This window comes from Salmo trutta, chromosome 4 (genome assembly GCF_901001165.1).
Source record: "Salmo trutta chromosome 4, fSalTru1.1, whole genome shotgun sequence".
Classification (NCBI taxonomy): domain Eukaryota; kingdom Metazoa; phylum Chordata; class Actinopteri; order Salmoniformes; family Salmonidae; genus Salmo; species Salmo trutta.
Window position 1 is genome coordinate 34070089 of NC_042960.1, and position 27376 is coordinate 34097464.

The 27376-nt window shown below is 43.8% G+C and overlaps 1 protein-coding gene across 2 annotated transcripts in view; it reads left to right on the forward strand.

Moving 5' to 3' along the window:
- LOC115192273 (zinc finger CCCH domain-containing protein 3-like) overlaps positions 1–27376 on the forward strand; it is an 85501-nt gene that overhangs the window by 48242 nt on the left and 9883 nt on the right. For both annotated transcript variants that reach the window (XM_029750583.1, XM_029750584.1), the window contains 5 exons: positions 4304–4473; positions 18485–18566; positions 18683–18838; positions 18954–19023; positions 21366–21497. In XM_029750583.1, coding sequence (XP_029606443.1) covers positions 4304–4473; positions 18485–18566; positions 18683–18838; positions 18954–19023; positions 21366–21497 — 610 coding nt within the window. The remainder of the gene's footprint in view (positions 1–4303; positions 4474–18484; positions 18567–18682; positions 18839–18953; positions 19024–21365; positions 21498–27376) is intronic.

Consider the following 27376-nt stretch of genomic DNA (forward strand, 5'->3'; position numbering starts at 1 on the left):
TCTCTTCTCATCCTCAGCTCTTTTTCATACGTTTTCAGTATCACCTTATCTCTGCTTCTCAGCTCTTTTCCACCTACTTCACTCTCTTGCACGCGCTATCATCTTGTCAGTTCTCTTTGGGATTTAATGGTGCTTGATTGTTTGTTTTTTTGAGCTACTGTTGAGAGACACACACACACACACACACATGGTCTCTCATCTCGTCTAGTGCTCGTCTATTGATCAGGATGTGGGAGACGGCAATAAAGGCTGCGCCGCTCTCCTCTCCTCTCTCCCATCACTTACACACTCATTCACTCCTCCATACATCCCTCCTTCACACCAGTTCATATGGCAATTTTACTCCTCTACTCGTCACTTATCATATTTATCTTCCTATCGCTTTCTCACTTATCCCTTCTTACTTACGGTCTATTCTAACATTCATGTTTTTACTTCTCTTTTGCGCTTTTCTAGTCTCCCCTCTTTCTTACACATGCATACTCTCATCTACAGATTTCTGATTGCTTTGTCTTAATTTGATGTTGTTTTGCCCCAGAGGTGTCCCTTACTCTCATACGATTAGTGTAGATTGAATTGTTTTAATGCGTAATGAGTGTGTTTAGGACCACTGTTACTGCATTGCTGTAAGCAGAGCGCAGTCCTCCTCTCCTCGCTATAGAAATTAGCTAGACTGTTTGCGCTGCTCAGTCTGTTCCAAGGGTAACTGTTTTCCCAGTATGAGCTTACTAATGCTTTCGCTGCATGCAAACAGGCCAGAGCAGCATTATTCAGAGCACTCGCGCGACCCCCAAATTCTTCCCTGTCACCAAAACAAAAGTCAGATCGTTCATCAACGGCAGTAGTAGTGCTGAATCGCTCTCTCCTTCATCTGTGTGTCGTGCATGGTGAGAGCTGTACACACAAACACACTCACGCACAATTTCACTGGCATGCAAACACTCAGAATATACTCACAAGGGAGTTCTTCTCTGCTATTTTCTCCACCTCTTCTACCTCCTCTCTTCTCCTCCTCTACACTCACCACCTACAACTCTGTGGGATCATGGTCCATGGGGTCAACTTATCCCTGCTGTAAATATACAGTGCATTCGGACCCCTTGACTTTTTCCACATTTCGTTACTAAAATTGATTAAATAAAAGATTTTCCTCATCAATTTATTCACAATACCTCATAATGAAAAAGTGAATACAGGGTTTTAGAAATTTTTGCAAATGTATTAAAAATAAACACAGAAATACCGTATTTACATAAGTATGCAGACCCTTTGCTGTGAGACTCTAAATTCATATCAGGTGCATCCTGTTTCCATTGATTATCCTTGAAATGTTTCTACAACTTGATTGGAGTCCACCTGTGGTAAATTCAATTGATTGGACATGATTTGTAAAGGCACACACCTGTCTACACACCACTGTTGACAGTGCAGGTCAGAGCAAAAACCAAACCATGAGGTCGAAGGAATTGTCCGTAGAGCTCCGAGACAGGATTGTGTCGAGGCACAGATCTGGGGAAGGGTACCAAAAAATGTCTGCAGGCATTGAAGGTCCCCAAGAACGCAGTGGCCTCATCATTCTTAAATGGAAGAAGTTTTGAACCACCAAGACTCTTCCGAAGAAGGGCCTTTGTCGGGGAGGTGACCAAGAACCCGATGGTGACACTGACAGAGCACCAGAGTTCCTCTGTGTAGATGGGAGAACCTTCCAGAAGGACCTAAAGGACTCTCAGACCATGAGAAACAAGATTCTCTGGTCTGATGAAACCAAGATTGAACTCTTTGGCCTGAATGCCAAGCGTCACGGCTGGAGGAAATCTGGCACCATCCCTATGTTAAAGCATGGTGGTGACAGCATCATGCTTTGGGTTTGTTTTTCAGCGGCAGGGACTGGGAGACTAGTCAGGATTGAGGGAAAGATGATCTGAGGTCCTTGATGAAAACCTGCTCCAGAACGCTCAGAATCTCAGACTGGGGCGAATGTTCACCTTCACACCTACACACACCTACACACACACACACACACACACACACACACACACACACACACACACACACACAGCTCAAAATCTCTCTTCTCCCCCATAGTTTGTCCCATTAATGAATCACCATGGTGATTGGGATGAGGTGTGTGCAGCTAGGATGTGTCCCCCAGGGCTGCTGGGGGGCAGAGTGGTATGTTGGCGTGTTGGTGAAAAGGCTCCCCCTGAAACGAACGTGCTGTCCGGCAGGGGAGGATTTGTGTGGCGGACAGGCCTGGAGTACCTTTGATAACAGATCTCTTGCATGGGGGTCAAGGGCGGCACAGGAATAGGTCAAGGAGAGAGAAGAGGGGATAAGGAAAGAGAAGAGATGGCTCTCTCTTCTCCTTCTCCAGTAGTATCACTTGGGGCTTTTTTAAATTCTCATTATCTCTCTCTCTCCCTCCCTCCCTTTCCCCTCTTTCCATCCTCCCCTCTCTCTCATTAATAGGGAGATTACATGGCGATAGTAGTGGAAATAGTGGTGGTGTACAGGAAGTAATATGTATAATGTTCAGTAATGATGTTGTGCTGGAGGGGGAAACTCATTCAGACAGCTGCCTACCTCACATTACTACCCTCATTTACACGCACACACACACACAGACACTCATGATGCACTCTTATATAGGCACACACTTTCTTTCATACTGTATGTATGCTCACACACACTCAACAACACACATTGCCTTTTTGCCCCAATACTCCCTCACCAGGTGTCTAGTCCTCCTCCCCCTCCTCCCCTCCCAAGTCCTGCACCATGTGTCAGGGTTAACTGCTGTCTATGTTAAGTGTTCATGTCATATCCACATTAACCTCCATGATGGCTCCTCTGGCTGTTGGGCCCTGCTAAAGCCTCCCTGGGAGGCAGTCACTGCTCCTACATTAGCCTCCATTATGGCTCCCTGGGCTCCAGTTGCCCTGTGTAGGGCACACACTGATCTTATATTTGTGAAACTGAGTGTCTCTGCTGGTGAGTTATGGCCTGGTGCGGGAGAGGGAGAGAGGTAGCTAACTAGCGATCTGTGAATGTGATGTTCCTTCTCTTGTTCTTCTTTCTTCACTCAGCTACACACAAGCTCTCCACTTCGTGTGTGTGTGTGTGTGTGTGTGTGTGTGTGTGTGTGTGTGTGTGTGTGTGTGTGTGTGTGTGTGTGTGTGTGTGTGTGTGTGTGTGTGTGTGTGTGTGTGTGTGTGTGTGTGTGTGTATCTCGCTGGCTGTGTGTCCTTGTGTGTGATTCTCTGTGTGTGTTTCTGTGTCTGTTATTGTGTAACTGTAGTTGTAGTGTGTGAGTGTTTACCTTAGCGTAGTTGTTTATGTGTGTGTTTGGGGTCCCCGCTCTGTTCTCTGTAATGGGAGGCACGAACTCTGGCTCCAAACACATTGCCAGCCCATCTGATCTACAGCAGCAAATTACCTCCAGCGCACTGCACACCAGCCCCAATCCCACCCAAATAAAAGTGACAGTCCAGTACAATTTATTGCCACAACCCCTGCCCCCCCCCAACATTCCCCCCCACACACACACACAGTTACACACATAGCACAGAGGGTGACTTCCTTCACTTCTGCATGTCATTTTGTGAATATTTATTTGTGTGTATTCTGTAGGCTTTGTGTGTGTGTGTGTGTGTGTGTGTGTGTGTGTGTGTGTGTGTGTGTGTGTGTGTGTGTCTGCGATTACGACTCTGCGTTTGTGTGTCTGTTCGGCACCACGCGTTGCTTCAGGACCCGGGGGCAGCCCTCCCTGCTCTGGCCTCCTGCCCTACCTATTATCTCATTGATTTCCTCCTCTTTTCAATTCTCTCCATTTCCACACTGCCGCCCTTTCCATTAGGGCAGCAATTTAACAGAGTGCTGTGACACGGGAGAGAAAGAGGGAGGTGAGGAGGGAGGGTAGGACTGGGAAGCGTAAAGAGGGAGATGAGAAGGGGAGATAAAGTGGAAGAGGAGTGCAAAAGACAGGCAGAAAGAGAAGGGGTGTAGATGTGGTGGGGAAGTGAGCAAATTACAAGAGCAGTATCATTCAGCTCATTACTACTTTGTGGTTATACCGAATTGATCTTTTTGCCCAAGTACTGCATTCTCCAGGAGTTATCATACCATGATGTTTCCTCCCATAGAAAATACCATCCCAAAACCTGGAATTGTCAAACTGTTCAAACAAGATGTTCTGTGTATCCATGTATGCTTTTCCTAATGCTTTGCCAATTTCTCCCTCCCTCACTCTATTCTGCTTCTTCTCCTCTCTCTTTCTCTTTCTCTCTCTCTCTGTGTCCTCCAGGAGTGTGCTCCAGAGCCGTCTGCGTCCCGCCGGACAGGACAGGCACCCCCCGGCCCAACACTGGAGAGGCAGAGGGCGGGGCATGCGCTGGATTGGCGGAAACCTTTACAGCGTCTCAGCCAATAAGCTGTCCCGCACTGTGACAACCAGTGCGCCAATCAACAGGACAGGTACTACACACACACCTTACAAATACAGTTGAAGTGGGAAGTTTACATGCACTTAGGTTGGAATCATTAAAACTCATTTTTCAACCACTCCACAAATTTCTTGTTAACAAACTACAGTTTTGGCAAGTCGGTTAGGACATCTACTTTGTGCATGACACAAGTAATTTTTCCCACAATTGTTTACAAACAGATTATTTCACATATAATTCACTATCACAATTCCAGTGGGTCAGAAGTTTACATACACTAAGTTGACTGTGCCTTTAAACAGCATGGAAAATTCCAGAAAATGATGTCATGGCTTTAGAATCTTCTGATAGGCTAATTTACAACATTTGAGTCAATTGGAGGTGTACCTGTGGATGTATTTCAAGGCCAACATTCATACTCAGTGCCTCTTTGCTTGACATCATGGGAAAATCAAAAGACATCAGCCAAGACCTCAGAAAAACAATTGTAGTCCTCCACAAGTCTGGTTCATCCTTGGGAGCCATTTCCAAATGCCTGAAGGTACCACATTCATCTGTACAAACAATAGTACGCAAGTATAAACACCATGGGACCACGCAGCCATCATACCGCTCAGGAAGGAGACGCGTTCTGTCTCCTAGAGATGAACATACTTTGGTACAAAAAGTGCAAATCATTCCCAGAACAGCAGCAAAGGACCTTGTGAAGATGCTGGAGGAAACAGGTACAAAATTATCTGTATCCACAGTAAAATGAGTCCTATATCGACATAACCTGAAAGGCTGCTCAGCAAGAAAGAAGCCACTACTCCAAAACCGCCATAAAAAAGCCAGACTACGGTTTGGAACTGCACATGGGGACAAAGGTTGTCCTCTGGTGTCCTCTGGTCTGATGAAACAAAAATAGAACTGCATGGCCATAATGACCATCGTTATGTTTGGAGGAAAAAGAGGGAGGCTTGCAAGCCAAAAGACACCATCCCAACTGTGAAGCACGGGGGTGGCAGCATCATGTTGTGGGGGTGCTTTTCTGCAGGAGGGACTGGTGCACTTCACAAAATATATGGCATCATGAGGCAAGAAAATGATGTGCATACATTTAAGCAACATCTCAAGACATCAGTCAGGAAGTTAAAGCTTGGTCGCAAATGGGTCTTCCAAATGGACAATGACCCCAAGCATACTTCCAAAGTTGTGGCAAAATGGCTTAAGGACTACAAAGTCAAGGTATTGAAGTGGCCATCACAAAGCCCTCACCTCAATCCCATAGAAAATTTGTGGGCAGGACTGAAAAAGCATGTGCGAGCAAGGAGGCCTACAAACCTAACTCAGTTACGCCAGCTCTGTCAGGAGGAATGGGCCAAAATTCACCCAACTTATTGTGGGAAGCTTGTGGAAGGCTACCCGAAAGGTTTGAGCAAAGTTAAACAATTTAAAGGCAATGCTACCAAATATTAATTGAGTGTATGTAAACTTCTGACCAACTGGGAATGTGATGAAAGAAATAAAAGTTGAAATAAATCACTACTATTAATCTGACATTTCACATTCTTAAAATAAAGTGGTGATCCTAACTGACCTAAGACAGGGATTTTTTACTATGATTAAATGTCAGGAATTCAGAAAAACTGAGTTTAAATGTATTTGGCTAAGGTGTATGTAAACTTTTGACTTCAACTGTACACTGTGCCAATCATTGTAGGCAAAGGTTATGCACTTGTTATAGACCACTGAGTGAGTGTGTATCTTGACGTTTGATATTGTGCAGTCACGGAAGTAGCACTATGGTAGACGAGGAGGAAATATAAGGTGTGTTAGGCATCTGAAATAATCAAGTTGTCATCAGTCAGTGGGACAGGAGGAGGGGCTGCTGTGGGGAGAACTGGACGACACAGATTAAACCCAGCCGTGAGCTGCTCTCTCAATCTCTCGCTAACTCAATCGCTTTCTCGCTCTCGTGCTCTCTGGCTCTCTCTCTCTCTCTCCCCTTACAGAAAAACCACATGATTTTACACGTGGAAAATCCTGTGAAAACGTGTTTTTTGGAACACTTTCCATGTGACATTTCACGTGAAAACATGTTTTTGGAACACTTCACATTACCTTTTACATGTGAAAACGTGGTTTTGGAACACAACACGTGAAAACGTTGTGCTTTTAACATAGTGTTTTCAACGTACATTTTTTACACGCTTTGACATACATAACTGCATTGTGTATGTTTAATTATACAACATTTATTTTTCAACGTGTCCTCACCTGGTATTTGAACTGAGTTCATCTGTATTCTTACACTTTGGACTTCAAAGTGAATCTCAAATTTGTTAAAAATAAACTCAAAACTCTTATTTATCATAGTGATTCAGGAGTAACATTGAAGCAAAATAATATGGCCCACCAACATTAGACAACTATATAGAAAACCCTCAAATTGCCGAAATTAGTAAATGAAATCAATGATGAACAAATAGTTTAATTGATAACTCAAATAGCAATGCAGATGCCAGTCTTTTTTTGCTAAGTGCAGAGATGTATTATAGGTAATGAATGTGTATGGGTGCAGATTAGTGCACCTCAAATCCAGAGGTTGTGAGTTCAAATCCCAAGGGGGGTCATATTTTAGCTAAGCAGTGTACCACTAACTTTTAAACCACCATTTCACAACTTTACTTATAATGATTTGGGATAGTTTGAGACCATCTGGGACCATCGTGTAACTTCCTGACGACTGGTAAAACAAATGGCTTGAGAAACTCTTACAAACATCGTGAATTGGTCCTCACCTTTACGGAAAAACTAAATGTCACGTGGGAAACGTTCCAAAAACACATTTTCAGGGAAGTGGCAGGGAAGTGAGTATTACATTGAAATGGTGACTAGCTATAAATGAAATATTGTATGTTTATTTTGTAACACAAGCACTTACAGTGCCTTCAGAAAGTATTTCTCACATTTTGTTGTGTTGTAGCCTGAATTGAAAATTGATTACATTTAGATTGTTTTGTCACTGGCCTACACACACACATACTCCATAAGGTCAAAGTGGAATTATGTTTTGAGAAGTTTTTACAAATTAATGAAAAATTAAAAGCTGAAATGTCTTAAGTCAATAAGTATTCATCCCTTTGTTATAGCATTTCTAAATAAGTTCAGGAGTAAAAATGTGCTTAACAAGTCACAATAAGTTGCAATGACTCACTCTGTGTGCAATAATATTGTTGAACATGATTTTTGAATGACTACCTCATCTCTGTACTCCACATATACAATTATCTGTAAGGTCCCACAGTCGAGCAGTGAATTTCAAACACAGATTTAACCACAAAGACCAGGGAGGTTTTCCAATGCCTTCAAATGGTAGATGGACAAACAAAAAAGCAGACATTGAATATCCCTTTGAGCATGTTGAAGTTTTTAATTACACTTTGGTAGGTCTCTTAATACACCCAGTCACTACAAAGATACAGGCGTCCTTCCTAACTCAGTTGCCAGAGAGGAAGGAAACCGCTCAAGGATTTCACCATGAGTCCAATGGTGACTTTAAAACAGTTACAGAGTTTAATGCAGTAGTCACCAACCTTTTCTGAGTCGAGATCACTTTCACAGTCAAAAAGCAAGCTGAGGTCTACTGCTAAGATTTTTTTTCTTTTTTACATTTAACCTCACACAAACAGTTTTGTAGGAATAAGGTTTGCGCAGTACGCCTAATACATTATCACAGCATATTGGCTATATGATTGGCCTGCCAATATTGTTAATCAGACCATATTATACACCGCTCAAAAAAATAAAGGGAACGCTTAAACAACACAATGTAACTCCAAGTCAATCACACTTCTGTGAAATCAAACTTTCCACTTAGGAAGCAACACTGATTGACAATAAATTTCACATGCTGTTGTGCAAATGGAATAGACAACAGGTGGAAATTATAGGCAATTAGCAAGACACCCCCAATAAAGGAGTGGTTCTGCAGGTGGGGACCACAGACCACTTCTCAGTTCCTATGCTTCCTGGCTGATGTTTTGGTCACTTTTGAATGCTGGCGGTGCTTTCACTCTAGTGGTAGCATGAGACGGAGTCTACAACCCACACAAGTGGCTCAGGTAGTGCAGCTCATCCAGGATGGCACATCAATGCCAGCTGTGGCAAGAAGGTTTGCTGTGTCTGTCAGCGTAGTGTCCAGAGCATGGAGGCGCTACCAGGAGACAGACCAGTACATCAGGAGACGTGGAGGAGGCCGTAGGAGGGCAACAACCCAGCAGCAGGACCGCTACCTCCGCCTTTGTGCAAGGAGGAGCAGGAGGAGCACTGCCAGAGCCCTGCAAAATGACCTCCAGCAGGCCACAAATGTGCATGTGTCTGCTCAAACAGTCAGAAACAGACTCCATGAGGGTGGTATGAGGGCCCGACGTCCACAGGTGGGGGTTGTGCTTACAGCCCAACACCGTGCAGGACGTTTGGCATTTGCCAGAGAACACCAAGACTGGCAAATTCGCCACTGGCGCCCTGTGCTCTTCACAGATGAAAGCAGGTTCACACTGAGCACGTGACAGACGTGACAGAGTCTGGAGACGCCGTGGAGAACGTTCTGCTGCCTGCAACATCCTCCAGCATGACCGGTTTGGCGGTGGGCTTTGTAGGGAGGTCATACAGGCACGTGGAGGCCACACACACTACTGAGCCTCATTTTGACTTGTTTTAAGGACATTACATCGAAGTTGGATCAGCCTGTAGTGTAGTTTTCCACTTTAATTTTGAGTGTGACTCCAAATCCAGACCTCCATGGGTTGATAAATTGGATTTCCAATTGATTATTTTCGTGTGATTTTGTTGTCAGCACATTCAACTATGTAAAGAAAAAAGTATTTAAGAAGATTATTTCTTTCATTCAGATCTAGGATGTGTTGTTTAAGTGTTCCCTTTATTTTTTTGAGCAGTATATTTTAAAACTAGAGCTTTGATAACAAAATAGATCAGTTGGTTTAGCACTTGTGAGGCACTGTGGAGCATGAATTGAAATAATTTGCTTTTTTATTTTACTCGACTGACGGTACCTGCATCTGATGGTCAATGAGGTCAAGTCATGACGTCGGTGATCTTCAGGTTGAAAAGTTGGAGCTCTAGAAAGATGCCCGAGTTTCCGACTTGAAATTCCGAGTTGGATGACCGTTCAGAACAATTTTTCCCAACTGCCTCTCACGATTTAAAAAAAGGAGCGCAAGCCTTTATCGTTAATTGGCTTTTCTACATAAATATTTGGTGATCGACTAGTAATGCCTTGAAGATCGACCAATTGGTGACCACTGGTTTAATGGATGTGATAGGAGAAAACTGAGGATGGATCAACAACAACGTAGTAACTCCACAATACGAACCTAACTGACAGTGAAAAGAAAGAAGCCTGTTCATAGTAAAAAAACATTCCAAAACATGCATCCTGTTTGCAACAAAGTACTAAAGTAATACTGCAAAACGTGGCAAAGCAATTCACTTTTTGTCCCTTATAAACTCAGCAAAAAAAGGAACGTCCCTTTTTCAGGACCCTGTCTTTCAAAGATAATTTGTAAAAATCCAAAATAACTTCATAGATCTTCATTGTTTCCCATGCTTGTTCAATGAACCATAAACAATTAATGAACATGCTCCTGTGGAACGGTCGTTAAGACACTAACAGCTTACAGACTTAGGCAATTAAGGTCACAGTTATGAAAACTTAGGACACTAAAGAGGCTTTTCTACTGACTCTGAAAAACACCAAAAGAAAGATGCCCAGGGTCCTTGCTCATCTGCGTGAAAGTGCCTTAGGCATGCTGCAAGGAGGCATGAGGACTGCAGATGTGGCCAGGGCAATAAATTGCAATGTCCATACTGTGAGGCGCCTAAGACAGCGCTACAGGGAGACAGGACGGACAGCTGATCGTCCTGGCAGTGGCAGACAACGTATAACAACACCTGCACAGGATCGGTACATCAGAACATCACACATGTGCGACAGGTACAGGATGGCATCAACAACTGCCCGAGTTACACCAGGAATGCACAATCCCTCCATCAGTGCTCAGACTGTCCACAATCGGCTGAGAGAGGCTGTACTGAGGGCTTATAGACCTGTTGTAAGGCAGGTCCTCACCAGACATCACCGGCAACAACGTCGCCTATGGGCACAAACCCAACGTCGATGGACCAGACAGGACTGGCAAAAAGTGCTCTTCACTGACGAGTCGCAGGTTTGTCTCAACAGGGGTGATGGTCGGATTTGCGTTTATCGTTGAAGGAATGAGCGTTACACCGAGGCCTGTACTCTGGAGCAGGATTGATTTGGAGGTGGAGGGTCAGTCATGGTCTGGGGCAGTGTGTCACAGCATCATCGGACTGAGCTTGCTGACATTGCAGTCAATCTCAACGCTGTGCGTTACAGGGAAGACATCCTCCTCCCTCATGTGGTACACTTCCTGCAGACTCATCCTGACATGACCTTCCAACATGACAATGCCACCAGCCATACTGCTTGTTCTGTGTGGGATTTCCTGCAAGACAGGAATGTCAGTGTTCTGCCATGGCCAGCGAAGAGCCCGGATCTCAATCCCATTGAGCACGTCTGGGACCTGTTGGATCGGAGGGTGAGGGCTAGAGCCATACCCCCCAGAAATGTCCGGGAACTTGCAGGTGTCTTGGTGGAAGATCTCACACAAGAACTGGCAAATATGGTGCAGTGCATGAGGAGGAGATGCACTGCAGTACTTAATTCAGCTGGTGGCCACACCAGATACTGACTGTTGCTTTTGATTTTGACCCCCCCCCCCCTTTGTTCAGGGACACATTATTTCATTTCTGTTAGTCACATGTCTGTGGAACTTGTTCAGTTTATGTCTCAGTTGTTGAATCTTATGTTCATACAAATATTTACACATGTTAAGTTTGCTGAAAATAAACACAGTTGACAGTGGGAGGATGTTTCTTTTTTGCTGAGTTTAGTTCTCCTTTCCTTAAAATGTATTTAAAAACCTATCTTGGGTCGGAAGTAGGCTAAAATACAATCAATTGACAAGGAAAGTATGAAGGGGACAGCTACAGTTGAAGTCAGAAGTTTACATAAACTTAGGTTGGAGTCATTAAAACAACTTTTTCAACCACTCCACAAATGTCTTATTAACAAACTATAGTTTTGGCAAGTCAGTTAGGACATCTACTTTGTGCATGACACAAGTCATTTTTCCAACAATTGTTTACAGACAGATTATTTCACATAGAATTCACTGTATCACAATTCCATAAACTAAGTTGATAAACAGCTTGGAAAATTCCAGAAAATTATGTCATAGCTTTAGAAGATTCTGATAGACTAATTGACATAATTTGCGTCAATTGGAGGTGTACCTGTGGATGTATTTCAAGGCCTACCTTCAAACTCAGTGCCTCTTTGCTTGGCATCATGGGGAAATCAAAAGAAATCAGCCAAGACCTCAGAAAAACAATTGTAGACCTCCACAAGTCTGGTTCATCCTTGGGAGCAATTTCCAAACGCCTGAAGGTACCACGTTCATCTGTACAAACAATAGTACACAAGTATAAACACCATGGGACCACGCAGCCATCATACCGCTCAGGAAGGAGACGCGTTCTGTCTCCTACAGATGAACGTACTTTGGTGCAAAAAGTGCAAATCAATCCCAGAACAACAGCAAAAGACCTTGTGAAGATGCTGGAGGAGACAGGTACAAAAGTATCTATATACACAGTAAAACGAGTCCTATATTGACACAACCTGAAAGGCCGCTCAGCAAGGAAGAAGCCACTGCTCCAAAACCGCCATTAAAAAAGCCAGACTACGGTTTGCAACTGCACATGGGGACAAAGATCGTACTTTTTTCAGAAATGTCCTCTGGTCTGATGAAACAAAAATAGAACTCTTTGGCCATAATGACCATCGTTATGTTTGGAGGAAAAAGGGGCAGGCTTGCAAACCGAAAAACACTGTCCCAACTGTGAAGCACGGGGGTGGCAGCATCATGTTGTGGGGGTGCTTTGCTGCAGGAGGGACTGGTGCACTTCACAAAATAGATGGCATCATGAGGAGGAAAAATTATGTGGATATATTGAAGCAACATCTCAAGACATCAGTCAGGAAGTTAAAGCTTGGTCGCAAATGGGTCTTCCAAATGGACAATGACCTCAAGCATACTTCCAAAGTTGTGGCAAAATGGCTTAAGGACAACAAAGTCAAGGTATTGGAGTGGCCATCACAAAGCCCTGACCTCAGTCCTATTGAAAATTTGTGGGCAGAACTGAAAAAGCGTGTGCAAGCAAGGAGGCCTACAAACCTGACTCAGTTACACCAGCTCTGTCAGGAGGAATGGGCCAAAATTCACCCAACCTATTGTGGGAAGCTTGTGGAAGGCTACCCAAAATGTTTGACCCAAGTTAAACAATTTAAAGGCAATGCTGTCAAATACTAATTGAGTGTATGTAAACTTCTGACCGAGTGGGAATGTGATGAAAGAAATAAAAGCTGAAATAAATCATTCTCTCTACTATTATTCTGACATTTCACATTCATAAAATAAAGTGCTGATCCTTACTGACCTAAGACAGGGAGTTTTTACTAGGATTAAATGTCAGGAATTGTGAAAAACTGAGTTTAAATGTATTTGGCTAAGGTGTATGTAAACTTCAGACTTCAACTGTATGCTATAGTATGAAGATGAAATTGACAATATTTAAAATAGAAACAAATACACGCAACATGTACATAGCACATCTGTCAGCGACACTGATTATCGTTGGGGAGAGTGTTAGAACAAATTTTCTAAAATCTGTAAGGAACTATAATCATTTGAATGGTTGTAAAGTAAAATAAAATAAAAAGGACTTTGTTGACTTACTATGTGAGGTAAAGAAAAAATGAGTGAGAAGCCCAGCTGTGAACTTTCCCACATTTGGGATTTGAAGCAGGCCAGGTACTAATATGTGTGCTCAAGCGCGCGCTCCGCCAACATTAACAAGACAGAGAAACCAGACACATTCTCATTGCTCTCATGGAGCGCTTACATGATGGTAAGAAATAAACCAAAATTAACCAAGAAGGTTGTGAACTCTGCAAACAACGTTTCCACTCTGAGAATGAGAACGGTAAATTACTGTAATTAATACATGCATTAACATAAATACATGAATCCAAGTGACAGGGATTAACAGTAAATTGCCTGTTTTGCGAACGGTACTCTACCACATGGGCATTCATAAAAGTGAATTTCGGGCTGACACTGTAGCCTAGACTACTATTCTACTTTGCGGGTATAGGAGGGCGGCAATTTTTGGGGTCTCAGCCTATGGAGGCATATCAACCAGAACCGGCCTGATCAGCGTTGATTAGTCAATAAATTAAGAAGAGATTCTGTATCAAATTATACCATGCCAGATTGGAGAGGATTGGCACATTGTCCATTTGACACAACAGTGCATATAGTCCTCAGAGCCAGAACAACCTTGTCACCTGCTGTTGAATAATTAATGAATGACCAGACACATCTAACCTTTTGTAAAACATTTACATTTTTACATGTTAGTCATTTAGCAGACGCTCTTATCCGGAGCGATTTACAGTAGTGAATGCATACATTTCATAGTTTTTTATTCTTTTTAATTATTTTTTTTGTACTGGCCCCCCGTGGGAATCGAACCCACAACCCTGGTGTTGCACACACCATGCTGGCGTTGCAAACACCATGCTCTACCAACTGAGCCACAGGGAAGCTAAAAGAAGATTGATGTAATTATTTACTAGCAAGCAATTAAAACGTGCTCCACATCCCAGCGCATTTTGCGGATTAGCTGCTCGCGCATCAAAGGTCAATTGGAAAGAAGAGGAGATATAGAATGTTTAATTGACAGACTAAGTTAGCAAAACAATCGCTTATAACCATTAGTTAGGTAAAGTTGATCTACATGAAAGTAAAGTTAATAAAAAAGAATCATAAAATGGATATAGGCCTATTTAAACGGTTTGGAAGATTATTTGGAGGGTCTTCGTCCATGACTGTCAGTTACACGGTTAGTCATTCAATTACCGTCACAGGGTTTTCCCTTGTGCTCAAATGTTGTCACATGTTATTTCATGTTATCACATGTTGAAATGTTTCATCCCCGTGTTACATTTATTTCACACGTGCTCACCATGTTGTCACTTTATCGCATTAACTTCACATAAAATCACTCGAGCTCACGTGAAACATTTTCGTAAGGGGTCTCTCTCCTCCTTCTGTCACATACAGACTGTCTTTCTTTCTCTCCCCCTCTCTTTCTTTGATTTACAGTCCTCTCTTACTCTCTCTCTCTGCCAAAACATGTGGCTGGAATTGAAGAGTTCCCTTCTGTTCCTGCAGCTTGTGACTCGCCTCCTGATACACAAACACACACACACACACACACACACACACACACAGAAGTGCCATTTTCACACACCCACTCTCCACAACACCACATTCCAGCATGCTCTGAAAATGCCTTCAGTGTCCACCACAACAGCGGTTATAATTTCAGATCTCACCAGTCCAGTGAGCTGAGATTACACTACTTCTCTTATTTTCCTGGTCATCTGCCAGTGGCCTCCCATCATAGTGTCAAGATCACAGGAACACACACTGATGAAGAAGATATATTTTACATCTGAAATATTCCAAAATTAGAGACTTGGCTAGGTATCAACCCTCCTTACCTTACCTCACCTCCCCCCCCCCCCCCTCTTTTCCACCATACCCATATCTCATTCCCTGCTTCCTTCCCCCCGTCCAAAACTAGAGGCTTGGAGAGCTATCAGGTCTCCGGTACACTCTTAGAAAAAAAAGGTGCTATGTAAAACCATGTAGGGTTCTTCGGCTTGTCCCCGTAGGGGAACCGCTTTTGGTGCTAGGTTGATCCCTTTGCAGAGGTTTTTACCTGGAACCCTTTGCAGTTTTTTACCTAGAACCCTTTGCAGAGGTTTCTACTTAGAACCCTTTGCAGAGGGTTCTAGCTATTGTAAGATGACATGAAAATAGAGCTCTTTGGCCACGCACACCAGTGGTAGGTTTGGGGCAGTGGTGGGTTTGGCGATGAAAAACAGAAGCATATGCAGAAAAGTACTTCATACCTACGGTAAAATATGGTTATCTGTATAATGATGCTAAAAACAAAATGTATATACATACAATACACTGCTGGTTCACTCAGACTCCCTTCTATTCTCCTACTCTCTGCTTAATAAAATCACCGAAAATGCTACACTGAACAAAAATATAAACACAACATGCAACAATTTCAAAGTTACAGCTCATTTAAGGAAATCAGTCAATTGAAATAAATTCATTAGGCCCTAATCTATGGATTTCACATGACTGGGAAGACAGATCTGCATCTGTTCATCAGCTGTCCGGTTGGCTGGTCTCAGACGAATCCCGCAGGTGAAGAAGCCGGATGTGGAGGTCCTGGGCTGGCGTGGTTACACGTGGTTGTTAGGCCAGTTGGACTTCTGCCAAATTGTCTAAAAGGACGTTGAAGTCAGCTTATGGAAGATACAGTGGCTTGTGAAAGTATTCACCCCCTTGGCATTTTTCCTATTTCGTTGCCTTTTCAACCTGGAATAGATTTTGGGGGGGTTTGCATCATTTGATTTACACAACATGCCTACTACTTTGAAGATGCAAAATATTTTAAATTGTGAAACAAACAAGAAATAAGACAAAAAACAGAAAACTTGATGTGCATACCTATTTCCCCCCCCCCCCCCCCCCCCAAAGTCAATACTTTGTAGAGCCACCTTTTGCAGCAATTACAGCTGCAAGTCTCTTGGGGCATGTCTCTATAAGCTTGGCACATCTAGCCACTGAGATTTTTGCCCATTCTTCAAGGCAAAACTGCTTTAGCTCCTTCAAGTTGGATGGGTTCCACTGGTATACTGCAATCTTTAAGTCATACCAGATTCTCAACTGGATTGAGGTCTGGGCCTTGACTAGGCCATTCCAAGACATCTAAATGTTTCCCCTTAAACCACTCAAGTGTTGCTTTAGCAGTATGCTTAGGTTCATTGTCTTGCTGGAAGGTGACCCTCTGTCCCATTCTCAAATCTCTGGAAGACTGAAACAGGTTTCCCTCAAGAATTTCCCTGTATTTAGCGCCATCCATCATTCCTTAAATTCTGAACAGTTTCCCAGTCCCTGCTGATGAAAAACATCCCCACAGCATGATGCTGCCACCACCATGCTTCACTGCGGGGATGGTGTTCTCGGGGTGATGAGAGGTGTTGGGTTTGCGCCAGACATAGCATTTTCCTTTATGGCCAAAAAGCTAAATTTTGTCTCATCTGACCAGAGTACCTTCTTCCATATGTTTGGGGAGTCTCCCACATGCCTTTTGGCGAACATCAAACGTGTTTGCTTATTCTTTTCTTTAAGCAATGGCTTTTTTTCTGGCCACTCTTCCGTAAAGCCCAGCTCTGTGGAGTGTATGGCTTAAAGTGGTCGTATGGACAGATACTCCAATCTCCGCTATGGAGCTTTGCAGCTCCTTCAGGGTTATCTTTGGTCTCTTTGTTGCCTCTCTGATTAATGCCCTCCTTGCCTGGTCCATGAGTTTCGGTGGGCGGCCCTCTCTTGGCAGGTTTGTTGTGGTGCCATATTCTTTCAATTTTTTAATAATGGATTTAATGGCGCTCCGTGGGATATTCAAAGTTTCGGATATTTTTTTATAACCCAACCCTGGTCTGTACTTCTCCACAAATTTGTCCCTAACCTGTTTGGAGAGCTCCTTGGTGGTGCCCCTTGCTTAGTGGTGTTGCAGACTCTGGGGCCTTTCAGAACTAATGTATATATACTGAGATCATGTGACAGATCATGTGATACTTAGATTGCACACAGGTGGACTTTAATTAACTAATTATGTGACTTCTGAAGGTAATTGGTTGCAGCAGATCTTATTTAAGGGCTTCATAGCAAAGGGGTGAATACATATGCACGCACCATTTTTCCGTTTTTTTGTTTTTGTATTTTCATTTCACTTCACCAATTTCGACTATTTTGTGTATGTCCATTTCATGAAATCCTCATAAAAATCTATTTAAATTACAGGTTGTGATGCAACAAAATAGGAAAAACACCAAGGCGGGTGAATACTTTTGCAAGGCATTGTAAATGACCATTCAAATCTCTGGCAACAGCTCTGGTGGACATTCCTGCAGTCAGCATGCCAATTGCACACTCCCTCAACTTGAGACATCTGTGGCATTGTGTTGTGTGACAAAACTGCACATTTTAGAGTGGCCTTTTATTGTCCGCAGCACACGGTGCACCTGTGTAATGATTATGCTGTTTAATCAGCTTCTTGATAATCCATCCACCTGACAGGTGTGGCATATCTTGGCAAAAGAGAAATGCACACAGTGGAAATGGCCTGCAGTGATGGCAGAGGCTTGAGGACTGTAATAGCCTACTCTAGGCTACTGATGAGTGGTGAGCTTTCTGGTGCCAGAGGCTGCCGGGGCATCACCCATGTGGGTGCTACTTGTTGGTAGTGGAGGAGTGGCTACAAAGTCAAGCGGCTATGCTACAAATGGCTGTCTGTGTCGTGCACGGCGAGGTGCGCTGCTAAACAACGGCTCCAGGACTGTCTGATCCTCACCCACGACTCCCCCCTGGCTGTGACCATTATGCTTCATCCCTGTGCTATTTCCTTCCACCGCTCAGGCCATTGACGCTATGAAAACAAACTGCTTCAGGAGACATCGTGATTTTGAACGGCTTTACTTTACCTGTTTAATTACTTGTATGTGCTATGTAAGTAATTCAGCTCTTAGCTGGCAAGTACAGCCTACATGTAATGTAATAAAACTACTACTACTGCAGTGTAAACACAGACATGGACATGCACGCGTGTCCGCACACACACACAAACCACTCACACAAAATATGTCAGTCGCAATGGTGTATTAATAATGCCATATTACCCCATTTTTTTAATGTTTAGTCTTTATAGAGGTGGTTTCTTTTTTTCTCATTCTCCCCAAACAGTGCGGTTGTCCAGTCCACAGGAAGTCTCCCACACCACCTCTAGCACTTTCATCCGGCCCTCCAGCACTCGTTTTGTGGCTAGGTAAGCACTTTAGTATATACGCACACACGCACACACACACACACACACACCCTCTGCTACCTGTACATAATTGCACAACTATATGCTTTCTTGATTGTGTGTGTTCTGTCTTCCAGTCGTGCGGTTCAGAGGAGTCTAGCCATCATCAGGCATGCTCGTCAGAAGAAGTCCCAGAAACAGTACTGTATGTACTACAACCGCTTTGGCAAGTGTAACCGTGGCAATACCTGCCCCTACATCCACGATCCTGATAAGGTGGCCGTCTGTACCAGGTAACACACACACACCTAACATGCACAGATCACCTCAAAACCACCTGTACAGACTGGGTGGGCTCTCTGATTGGCTGCGCTGTGATCTGATGACTCTTCCCATTGGTTCCTGCAGGTTCCTGAGGGGTACGTGTAAGCAGACAGGTGGGACCTGTCCATTCTCCCATAAGGTGGCCAAGGAGAAGGTGAAACTGTGACACACACACACACACACACACACAACGACCTTGAGGTGAGAGTATGTGAAACGTCATTGTCTCTCTCACACCAGCTGGGTTGGAGTGTACTGTGTAGTTAGTCAGTTAGCGTTTGGCCCCGTCAGGTATATAGCCAGGGAGGAGGTGAGAATATGGTGTCACACACTTACAGATCTGCAAACATCGAAGGATTAATGCTAGGGGGTAGGGAAAGGGATTACATTAGGACCGACTGTTAGTCTACCACCCAGAGATAGATATGGAGACATGTCACATACAATACGTGGTTTTTAGAGTTATGGTTGGTGTAAGAAGTGGTGTATAGAGATACAGCTAGAGTCACATTCACTCGATTGGCACAGCTCCTGTCTCTGTGCTTTCACTGGCCGTATTAAGATATATACACACACACACACACACACTCCCACTGGTAGTGTACACACTCAGAGACGTGACCTGATTCTATGGTTAGGGGGGGTGCGTGTTGAAAGGAGTCGGGGTACGGGCGATGGGGGTATCATGACCAAAATGGTGGTCCCTGTCCCAGGTTTCAGATGTCCCAACATGGTTTACACCTGAACACGTACACCTTAATAGGCATGGGTACAGAGAGTATGGCATGAGTACACAACCCCTTAATTAACTAGAAGACACACCTACACACAGCTGGTTACACATACCCAATATGTTCACAGCCAGTCACACAAACTCTTGTTAAAGGTCTGAGACACACACGCACACACACCTGAACTGGATAAATCACAAATAGGTCAGAAGTATGACTCTTGTTTCAAAACTGTTTAAATTTGGCGCCAATTGGTACCATGCCAATTGCATGCTCCCTCAAAACTTGAGAAATCTGTGGCATTGTGTTGTGTGACAAATTGCACATTTTAGATTGGCCTTTTATTGTCCCCCAGCACAAGGTGCACCTGTGTAATGATCATGCTGTTTAATCAGCTTCTTGATATGCCACACCTGTCAGGTGGATGGATTATCTTGGCAATGGAGAAATGCTCGCTAACAGGGATGTAAACAAATTTGTGCACAACATACGAGAGAAATACGCTTTTTGTGCGTATGGAAAATCTTTTATTTCAGCTCATGAAACATGGGACCAACACTTCACATGTTGCGTTTGTATATTTGCTCAGTATAGGTCATTGGTTGCATCTTTAACTTCATCTAAACGACTCCCTTTCTAACAGAGAAAGAGTACAAACTAAAAGATAATAATCACATGTTTAGTACTACCAACAGTCAACACAATGGTTCATCTTCGATTATTCATTCTGCTTCATAGCTACTAATTACATAGTTACATAGTAATAAGTGTAGTTAAAATGTCTCATTTGTTTATCTGGCCCCATAGCACAGAATAGGGTCATGTAGTGGTGTTTAACTAGGTGTTTAACTAGGTCAGTCCGTATAGGGTAAAGGAAAGTGGTTACACTGGACAGGGAAAGATGTTTTTCTTTAGACAAACAACCCACAGACAGGTGTCCTGTCCAGCCTCGCAACCCAATACACACGCATACTAGTAGGGACTGGGGATAGACGAGGAGCCCCAATCCTGTATCCCCCCCCCCCCAGAAATAACTCCCGAAACTAGACCCTCTGTACCCCCCACCTCCGCCCGTCCCCCCTTCCTACCCCCTCAGGCCCTGGTGACCATAACTCGTACACACAGCCAGCACATAAACGCATCATGATAGCTAGCTGGACAAGCTGCGGCCTGGATAAATATTTCTGTAGCAGTTAATTAGGTAGAACTGATCCCATCCCAACGAGCCGCCCTGATTCTCTCATTACCCCCCCACCACCCCACCCTGGCCCTCTCCGTATAGCTCTCCCTCTCCAAGCTCCTTTTCCCTTGCTCTCTGTCTCGCACCGCTATCACTCTCTCTCTACATGGTGTATATTTAGACTGGCCTGCACTACTCTCACACAGCGTACCTTACTCACACACAAGAGGACATTTCACACCTGCATGCAGGCTGTCACACGCGCACACACACACACACACACACTCTTTCTCTGTCAACTGCAATTAAGGCCATTTAACAGCAGAGGCAGTGACAGATAGTAGAAGGCAGGACCAATTTGAATGGTGGATTGGCTTGTTGACTTCTTTAACTCTACATCTGACTATGTTTTCTCTAGTATGCTATGAATGAACTCTTTCTTTCTCTTTCTCTCTGTCTTCCCTCTCTCGTTCTCTCTCTCAATTAAATGTTCAAATCCTTTGAAAATGCTTTATTGGTGTGACATTTTTATGGAGATATTTCCAAGCAGATATCGGTAACAACAACTTCTCTCTCTCTCTCTAGATGCCTGTGTGTTCGTACTTCCTGAAGGGTATATGTAACAACAGTAGCTGTCCCTACAGCCATGTGTACGTGTCCCGCAAGGCTGCTTTGTGCCAGGACTTCATCAGGGGATACTGCCCTCAGGGAGAGAAGGTATGACACACACACACACACACACACACATAAGAATACACACACACAATCAGTCAGTCCCACACACATGTATGTACACACGCACTCACACACACCTACTCTCTCTCACAGACACAGACACTCTTTGCACACACGTGCACAAAGTGTCAGTCACACATGTACAGACAGTCAGTCACACATGTACACAGTCAGTCAGTCACACACGCACAGGGACAGACACAGACATTCTCTCTTTCTCTTTATCATGATCTGATGACCTATGGTAGAGAAGGTAGATATACCCAGTGGTGTAGTGGAGGGTATACGCCGTTTACCCACTCAGTGGGCATTGCGTATTTAAGTGATAATGCCCGAGAAGCCGGTGTTTGGAGGATAGATTGGCACGGGTGTTAGGCCCGAGACAAAGTCCCTTCGAGGGGCATTATTAATTTTACACAACGGGTTACCAACATATTCAAATAATGATTGACATGTTTTCATTAAAAACCTTATTTCGATGAATTTATTCATATTATTTCATCCTTCCACAAGATACAGTCCCGAAACAAATCTACTGTAGGAGTGCTACCCAAGCCGGTTGGTCGTTCGTTCTATTGGTTCGGTTGCCAGAGACGGGACCCAGTCGTTCAGTCTTTTTGTTCTGTATAAATGGACACGACCCAGTCATTCATTCTAAATGTTCCTTATCCCTTGCTTGCTAGCTAGCCAACTACGGTTAACTTACAGTCGCGTCAATCAGTGCAGACAGAATAACAACAGCAGCTGCATTTGTTTAAGCTGTTTTTAAGTGACATTTATTTGGATATATCCATAACGAGCTAATGAGGCACGATTTTGCCTGGCATAGAAAATGTGCTCTCTTGGTAGGACACTGTTGTTCAGAGGAGCTAGCCAACAACACAGCTAACACAAAAACTTCAAACTGAAGCTGGAAAGACTGCAAACTAGCTGCAATTCGTTTCGTTTGACCTTTTTTCAATTGACATTTCTCCTGATCCCTACACGTTCATTACTATGGGACAGTTGGAGATCGAATTTGAATATTAAAACACTGTTGCAAATGTCAGAGAGACAGACTGCAAGGTTTATACAAATCTTCGCTGTTGAAAACTAAATGTTATTCTGAAAGAAATGTGAGAATGTTTAGATGCTTTTTATAGTGGAGATCAGGCTGGAGTGTGCTTTTAACCAATCAGCATTCAGGATTAGACCCACTCATTGTATAAACACACTTATTAATCCCCAGGATGAGTATCAAAGTAGTGTAGTGGTAGGTTTACGCCATATCAATTAATAAGGCTGATGGAACAGATCAGAATGTTTAGCTTAAAATTATGATAAACTATAATTTTTTCACATTTTCACCGCAGAAATGTGAACACGGCAGTAGGCCTAGAATGGAGCGAATGTTCCAAAATGCAATTTGCAGGAAAACACAGTTCTAAAATACACACCACACATGCGAGCGATTTCATGGACAGAGATGGAAAAAATCCATTTAAAATTTTGAAAGTGGGGAGATCTAAAGATGCAACAACAATCATGGGTTGCTAATATGACTGATAATGCGTTTGGCTGCTAGACGATGAAATAAAGTTGAAAGAAAGCCAATAGAACAGGAGAACGCATATGAGGATGTCTTTATAAAATAATTGCCTCCACATTTCTATGGTGGGATTGTGGCTTTAGGCTACTTTGAAGCAAGTTAAGACATGCCTCATAATATGAAGTAAAACGTCCAGGTTTCAAACAATTAAAGAACAGGAAAAATATAGCGATGCTAATGATAGGCCTAACCGTCTTCTGGTAGATTCAAAGGCTTTTGCAAACTCCATCTCATGTGCTACAGAAACATCACTAACCAAACACATATATTAAAGGGTAACTACACTCAAAAATCCTTACAGTGATGGAAAAAAGTATTTGATCCCCTGCTGATTTTGTACGTTTGCCCACTGACAAAGAAATGATCAGTCTATAATTTGAATGGTAGGTTCATTTGAACAGTGAGAGACAGAATAACAACAAAAACATCCTGAAAAACACATGTCAAAAATGTTATAAATTAATTTGCATTTTAATGAGGGAAATAAGTATTTGACCGCTCTGCAAAACATTACTTAGTACTTGGTGGCAAAACCCTTGTTGGCAATCACAGAGGTCAGACAATTCTTGTAGTTGGCCACCAGGTTTGCACACATCTCAGGAGGGATTTTGTCCCACTCCTCTTTGCAGATCTTCTCCAAGTCATTAAGGTTTCGAGGCTGACGTTTGGCAACTCGAACCTTCAGCTCCCTCCACAGATTTTCTATGGGATTAAGGTCTGGAGACTGGCTAGGCCACTCCAGGACCTTAATGTGCTTCTTCTTGAGCCACTCCTTTGTTGCCTTGGCCGTGTGTTTTGGGTCATTGTCATGCAGGAATACCCATCCACGACCCATTTTCAATGCCCTGGCTGAGGGAAGGAGGTTCTCACCCAAGATTTGACGGTACATGGCCCTGTCCATCGTCCCTTTGATACGGTGAAGTTGTCCTGTCCCCTTAGCAGAAAAACACCCCCAAAGCATAATGTTTCCACCTCCATGTTTGACGGTGGGGATGGTATTCTTGGGGTCATAGGCAGCATTCCTCCTCCTCCAAACACGGCGAGTTGAGTTGATGCCAAAGAGCTCCCTTTTGGTCTCATCTGACCACAACACTTTCACCCAGTTGTCCTCTGAATCATTCAGATGTTCATTGGCAAACTTCAGACGGGCATGTATATGTGCTTTCTTGAGCAGGGGGACCTTGCGGGCGCTGCAGGATTTCAGTCCTTCACGGCGTAGTGTGTTACCGATTGTTTTCTTGGTAACTATGGTCCCAGCTGCCTTGAGATTATTGACAAGATCCTCCCATGTAGTTCTGGGCTGATTCCTCACCGTTCTCATGATCATTGCAACTCCACGAGGTGAGATCTTGCATGGAGCCCCGGGCCGAGGGAGATTAACAGTTCTTTTGTGTTTCTTCCATTTGCGAATAATCGCACCAACTGTTGTCACCTTCTCACCAAGCTGCTTGGCGATGGTCTTGTAGCCCATTCCAGCCTTGTGTAGGTCTACAATCTTGTCCCTGACATCCTTGGAGAGCTCTTTTGTCTTGGCCATGGTGGAGAGTTTGGAATCTGATTGATTGCTTCTCTGGACAGGTGTCTTTTATACAGGTAACAACCTGAGATTAGGAGCACTCCCTTTAAGAGAGTGTGCTCCTAATCTCAGCTCGTTACCTGTATAAAAGACACCTGGGAGCCAGAAATCTTTCTGATTGAGAGGGGGTGAAATATTTATTTCCCTCATTAAAATGCAAATCAATTTATAACATTTTTGACATGAGTTTTTCTGGATTTTTTGTTGTTGTTATTCTGTCTCTCACTGTTCAAATAAACCTACCATTAAAATTATAGACTGATCATTTCTTTGTCAGTGGGCAAACGTACAAAATCAGCAGGGGATCAAATACTTTTTTCCCTCACTGTACAGCGAGCTGAGATTAGGAGCACACTCTTAAAGGGATCAGCCCAGAACTACACGGGAGGATCTTGTCAATGATCTCAAGGCAGCTGGGACCAATGTCACCAAGAAAACAATTGGTAACACACTACGCCGTGAAGGACTGAAATCCTGCAGCACCCGCAAGGTCCCCCTGCTCAAGAAAGCACATATACATGCCCGCCTGAACAGAACAAAAACAAACCTGTGAATTTCTGACTCAGTTGACAGCCTCATTTATCTGTTTCAATAGTAGGCCTACTATTAACCTACTTGCACAGTGCAGCTTGGGTTGGCCTGACTTTGAAAGACCAAAATGGGATGTATCATTTTAGGTCATTCAGAGTGTATGTCGCTGTTTCTCAAATCCTTTTTCACAAAGGGCACCTTTCCTTTGTGCACCGTTTGGGAAATGTTTGGTAAAATTTGTGTATACCCACTTCTCCAGGCACCGCTACACCACTGTACACACCCTCGTGGACATACTCTCCACACAAACATATAAACTGTCCTCCAAACAACCCTGGGTATGAAGGGACAGCTGTTGAGAGTGAGGGCTTGTCAATAGTGACATAATTCTAGTGTCTGAGTGACACATTGAGGACCAGAGGTTAACAGTGCAAGGCCACACAGACACACATGACCCCCCCAAAAAATGTAGAGTTCCCATACACACACTGTTTCCACATTCACCGCTATGCCCACTCCTATCCTCTCTTTCCGTCTGTCTCTGTCCCTACCAATCCTATATCTGTTCATCTATCCCCTCCCTCCCTCCTATAATCCTCTCTCTGTCTCAGTTGTTGTTTATGAGTGTCTGTGTAACACATGCTTTTTCACACTGTCAGGCCTCATTTAAATATAGCACAGAGAAATGAGGATATATAAAACCAAAGGGCATTAATATTTATTCTATTAGCTGAAGTGCTTAGGTCTGGTGTGTGTGTGTGTGTGTGTGCTCGCGTTTGTGCGTGCACATGTGCTTGCTAGCTGGTGGCTGTGGGAGGGATAGCAGGCAGTAATTACAGATGGAGGAAGTGCTGAGGATGGCACTATGGGGCAGGCAGGCAGACACTCCAGCAGCTCGGGTTAACCCCGCTTCCCTCTCCATCTCCATCCTCTTTTCTCGTTCCATCTCTCGCTTTGTCTCGCGCTCACTATCCCTCCCTTCCTAACACTCTTTCTCTCTCTCTTTTATATATATCCCCCATCACTACCTTCTCCCGCTTTTCTATTCTGTGTTACTCTTTTGCACCTGTCTCTCTCGTTTTATCCAATTTGGACCCTCTTGGTCCCTTTCGCCTTCTCTCATTCCCTTGATCTCCCACCTTTCTCTTGTTTCTCCATCTCCACCACTCTTTCAACTTCCCTTCATCTCCTTTGAACCCCGATCCACCCCCCCTTCCGTTTCCCTCTCCTCTCTCCTCTCCCTCTCTCCCCCTCCCCTCTCTCTTCCCCTCCTTTATCTCCCTTCCTCTTTGCCCCTCTCTTCCCTCCCTCTCCCTCTCTGTAATGGTAAATGTGCTGACTCGTCCTGGTTTGGAACGCAGTGGAGAGAGAGCTCTTCTAATAGACCCCTGAGACGTCCCAGCATTTCTTAAATCAAGTGGAAAATGATTAACTTGGTGTGGAATAAAGATGTTCTGTCCGCTTTCACTTTTTTTTTTTTTTATCTTCCGTTTCTTGGCTCTCGCTCTCTTTCCCTCTTTTCAGTGTTTTATGAAAATGAGAATGTATTCGACTGCTGGCAATTGAGTCTTAGTAGATTTGGCATTTGGCTCAGTTTTCCCTCTTCTCCTTACGCTGGAGAAAAGCTCTAAAAACGGTTGTAAGTCTTTGTATGGTCCCATTCCCTGGTCTAAAGACGACCACTTCTTGGTTGGATTGATTAAAAACAATGTAAAGCGTCTTCAATCTGCATCTCTGCTCTCAGACTCTTGAATTGTAACAGACTGATAACATAATAGAGACAGACAGGCTTTGCTAAATTTGGCAAATAGTGTCAATGTTTACGTTAGGGCATGAAAACATATAGCATTACGGTGTGACTTTGTGTGTTTTGGTTTGCCGCCTCAGAAAAGCTGAAAGTGAGATAAGTCTAAGACCTACACTGATCTGACCCCTAGGGTGCAGGAACATGGGTGGGAGAAGGGCAGGGGGTCTGAGTTTGGGAGTTAGTGGTACTGGCTATAGTGAGGGGTTGGGGGTATAGCGGAGAGAGAGGTGCCTCATCGGGGAGAGGAGAGGGGTGCCCGGACTGGTTCAGGGCTGAGGGGACCATGGGGTGAACTGGAGTCCAAACTGTTCCTGGAAACTCAATCTGCAGACCCCCACCCCTCACACAAACGCACACCC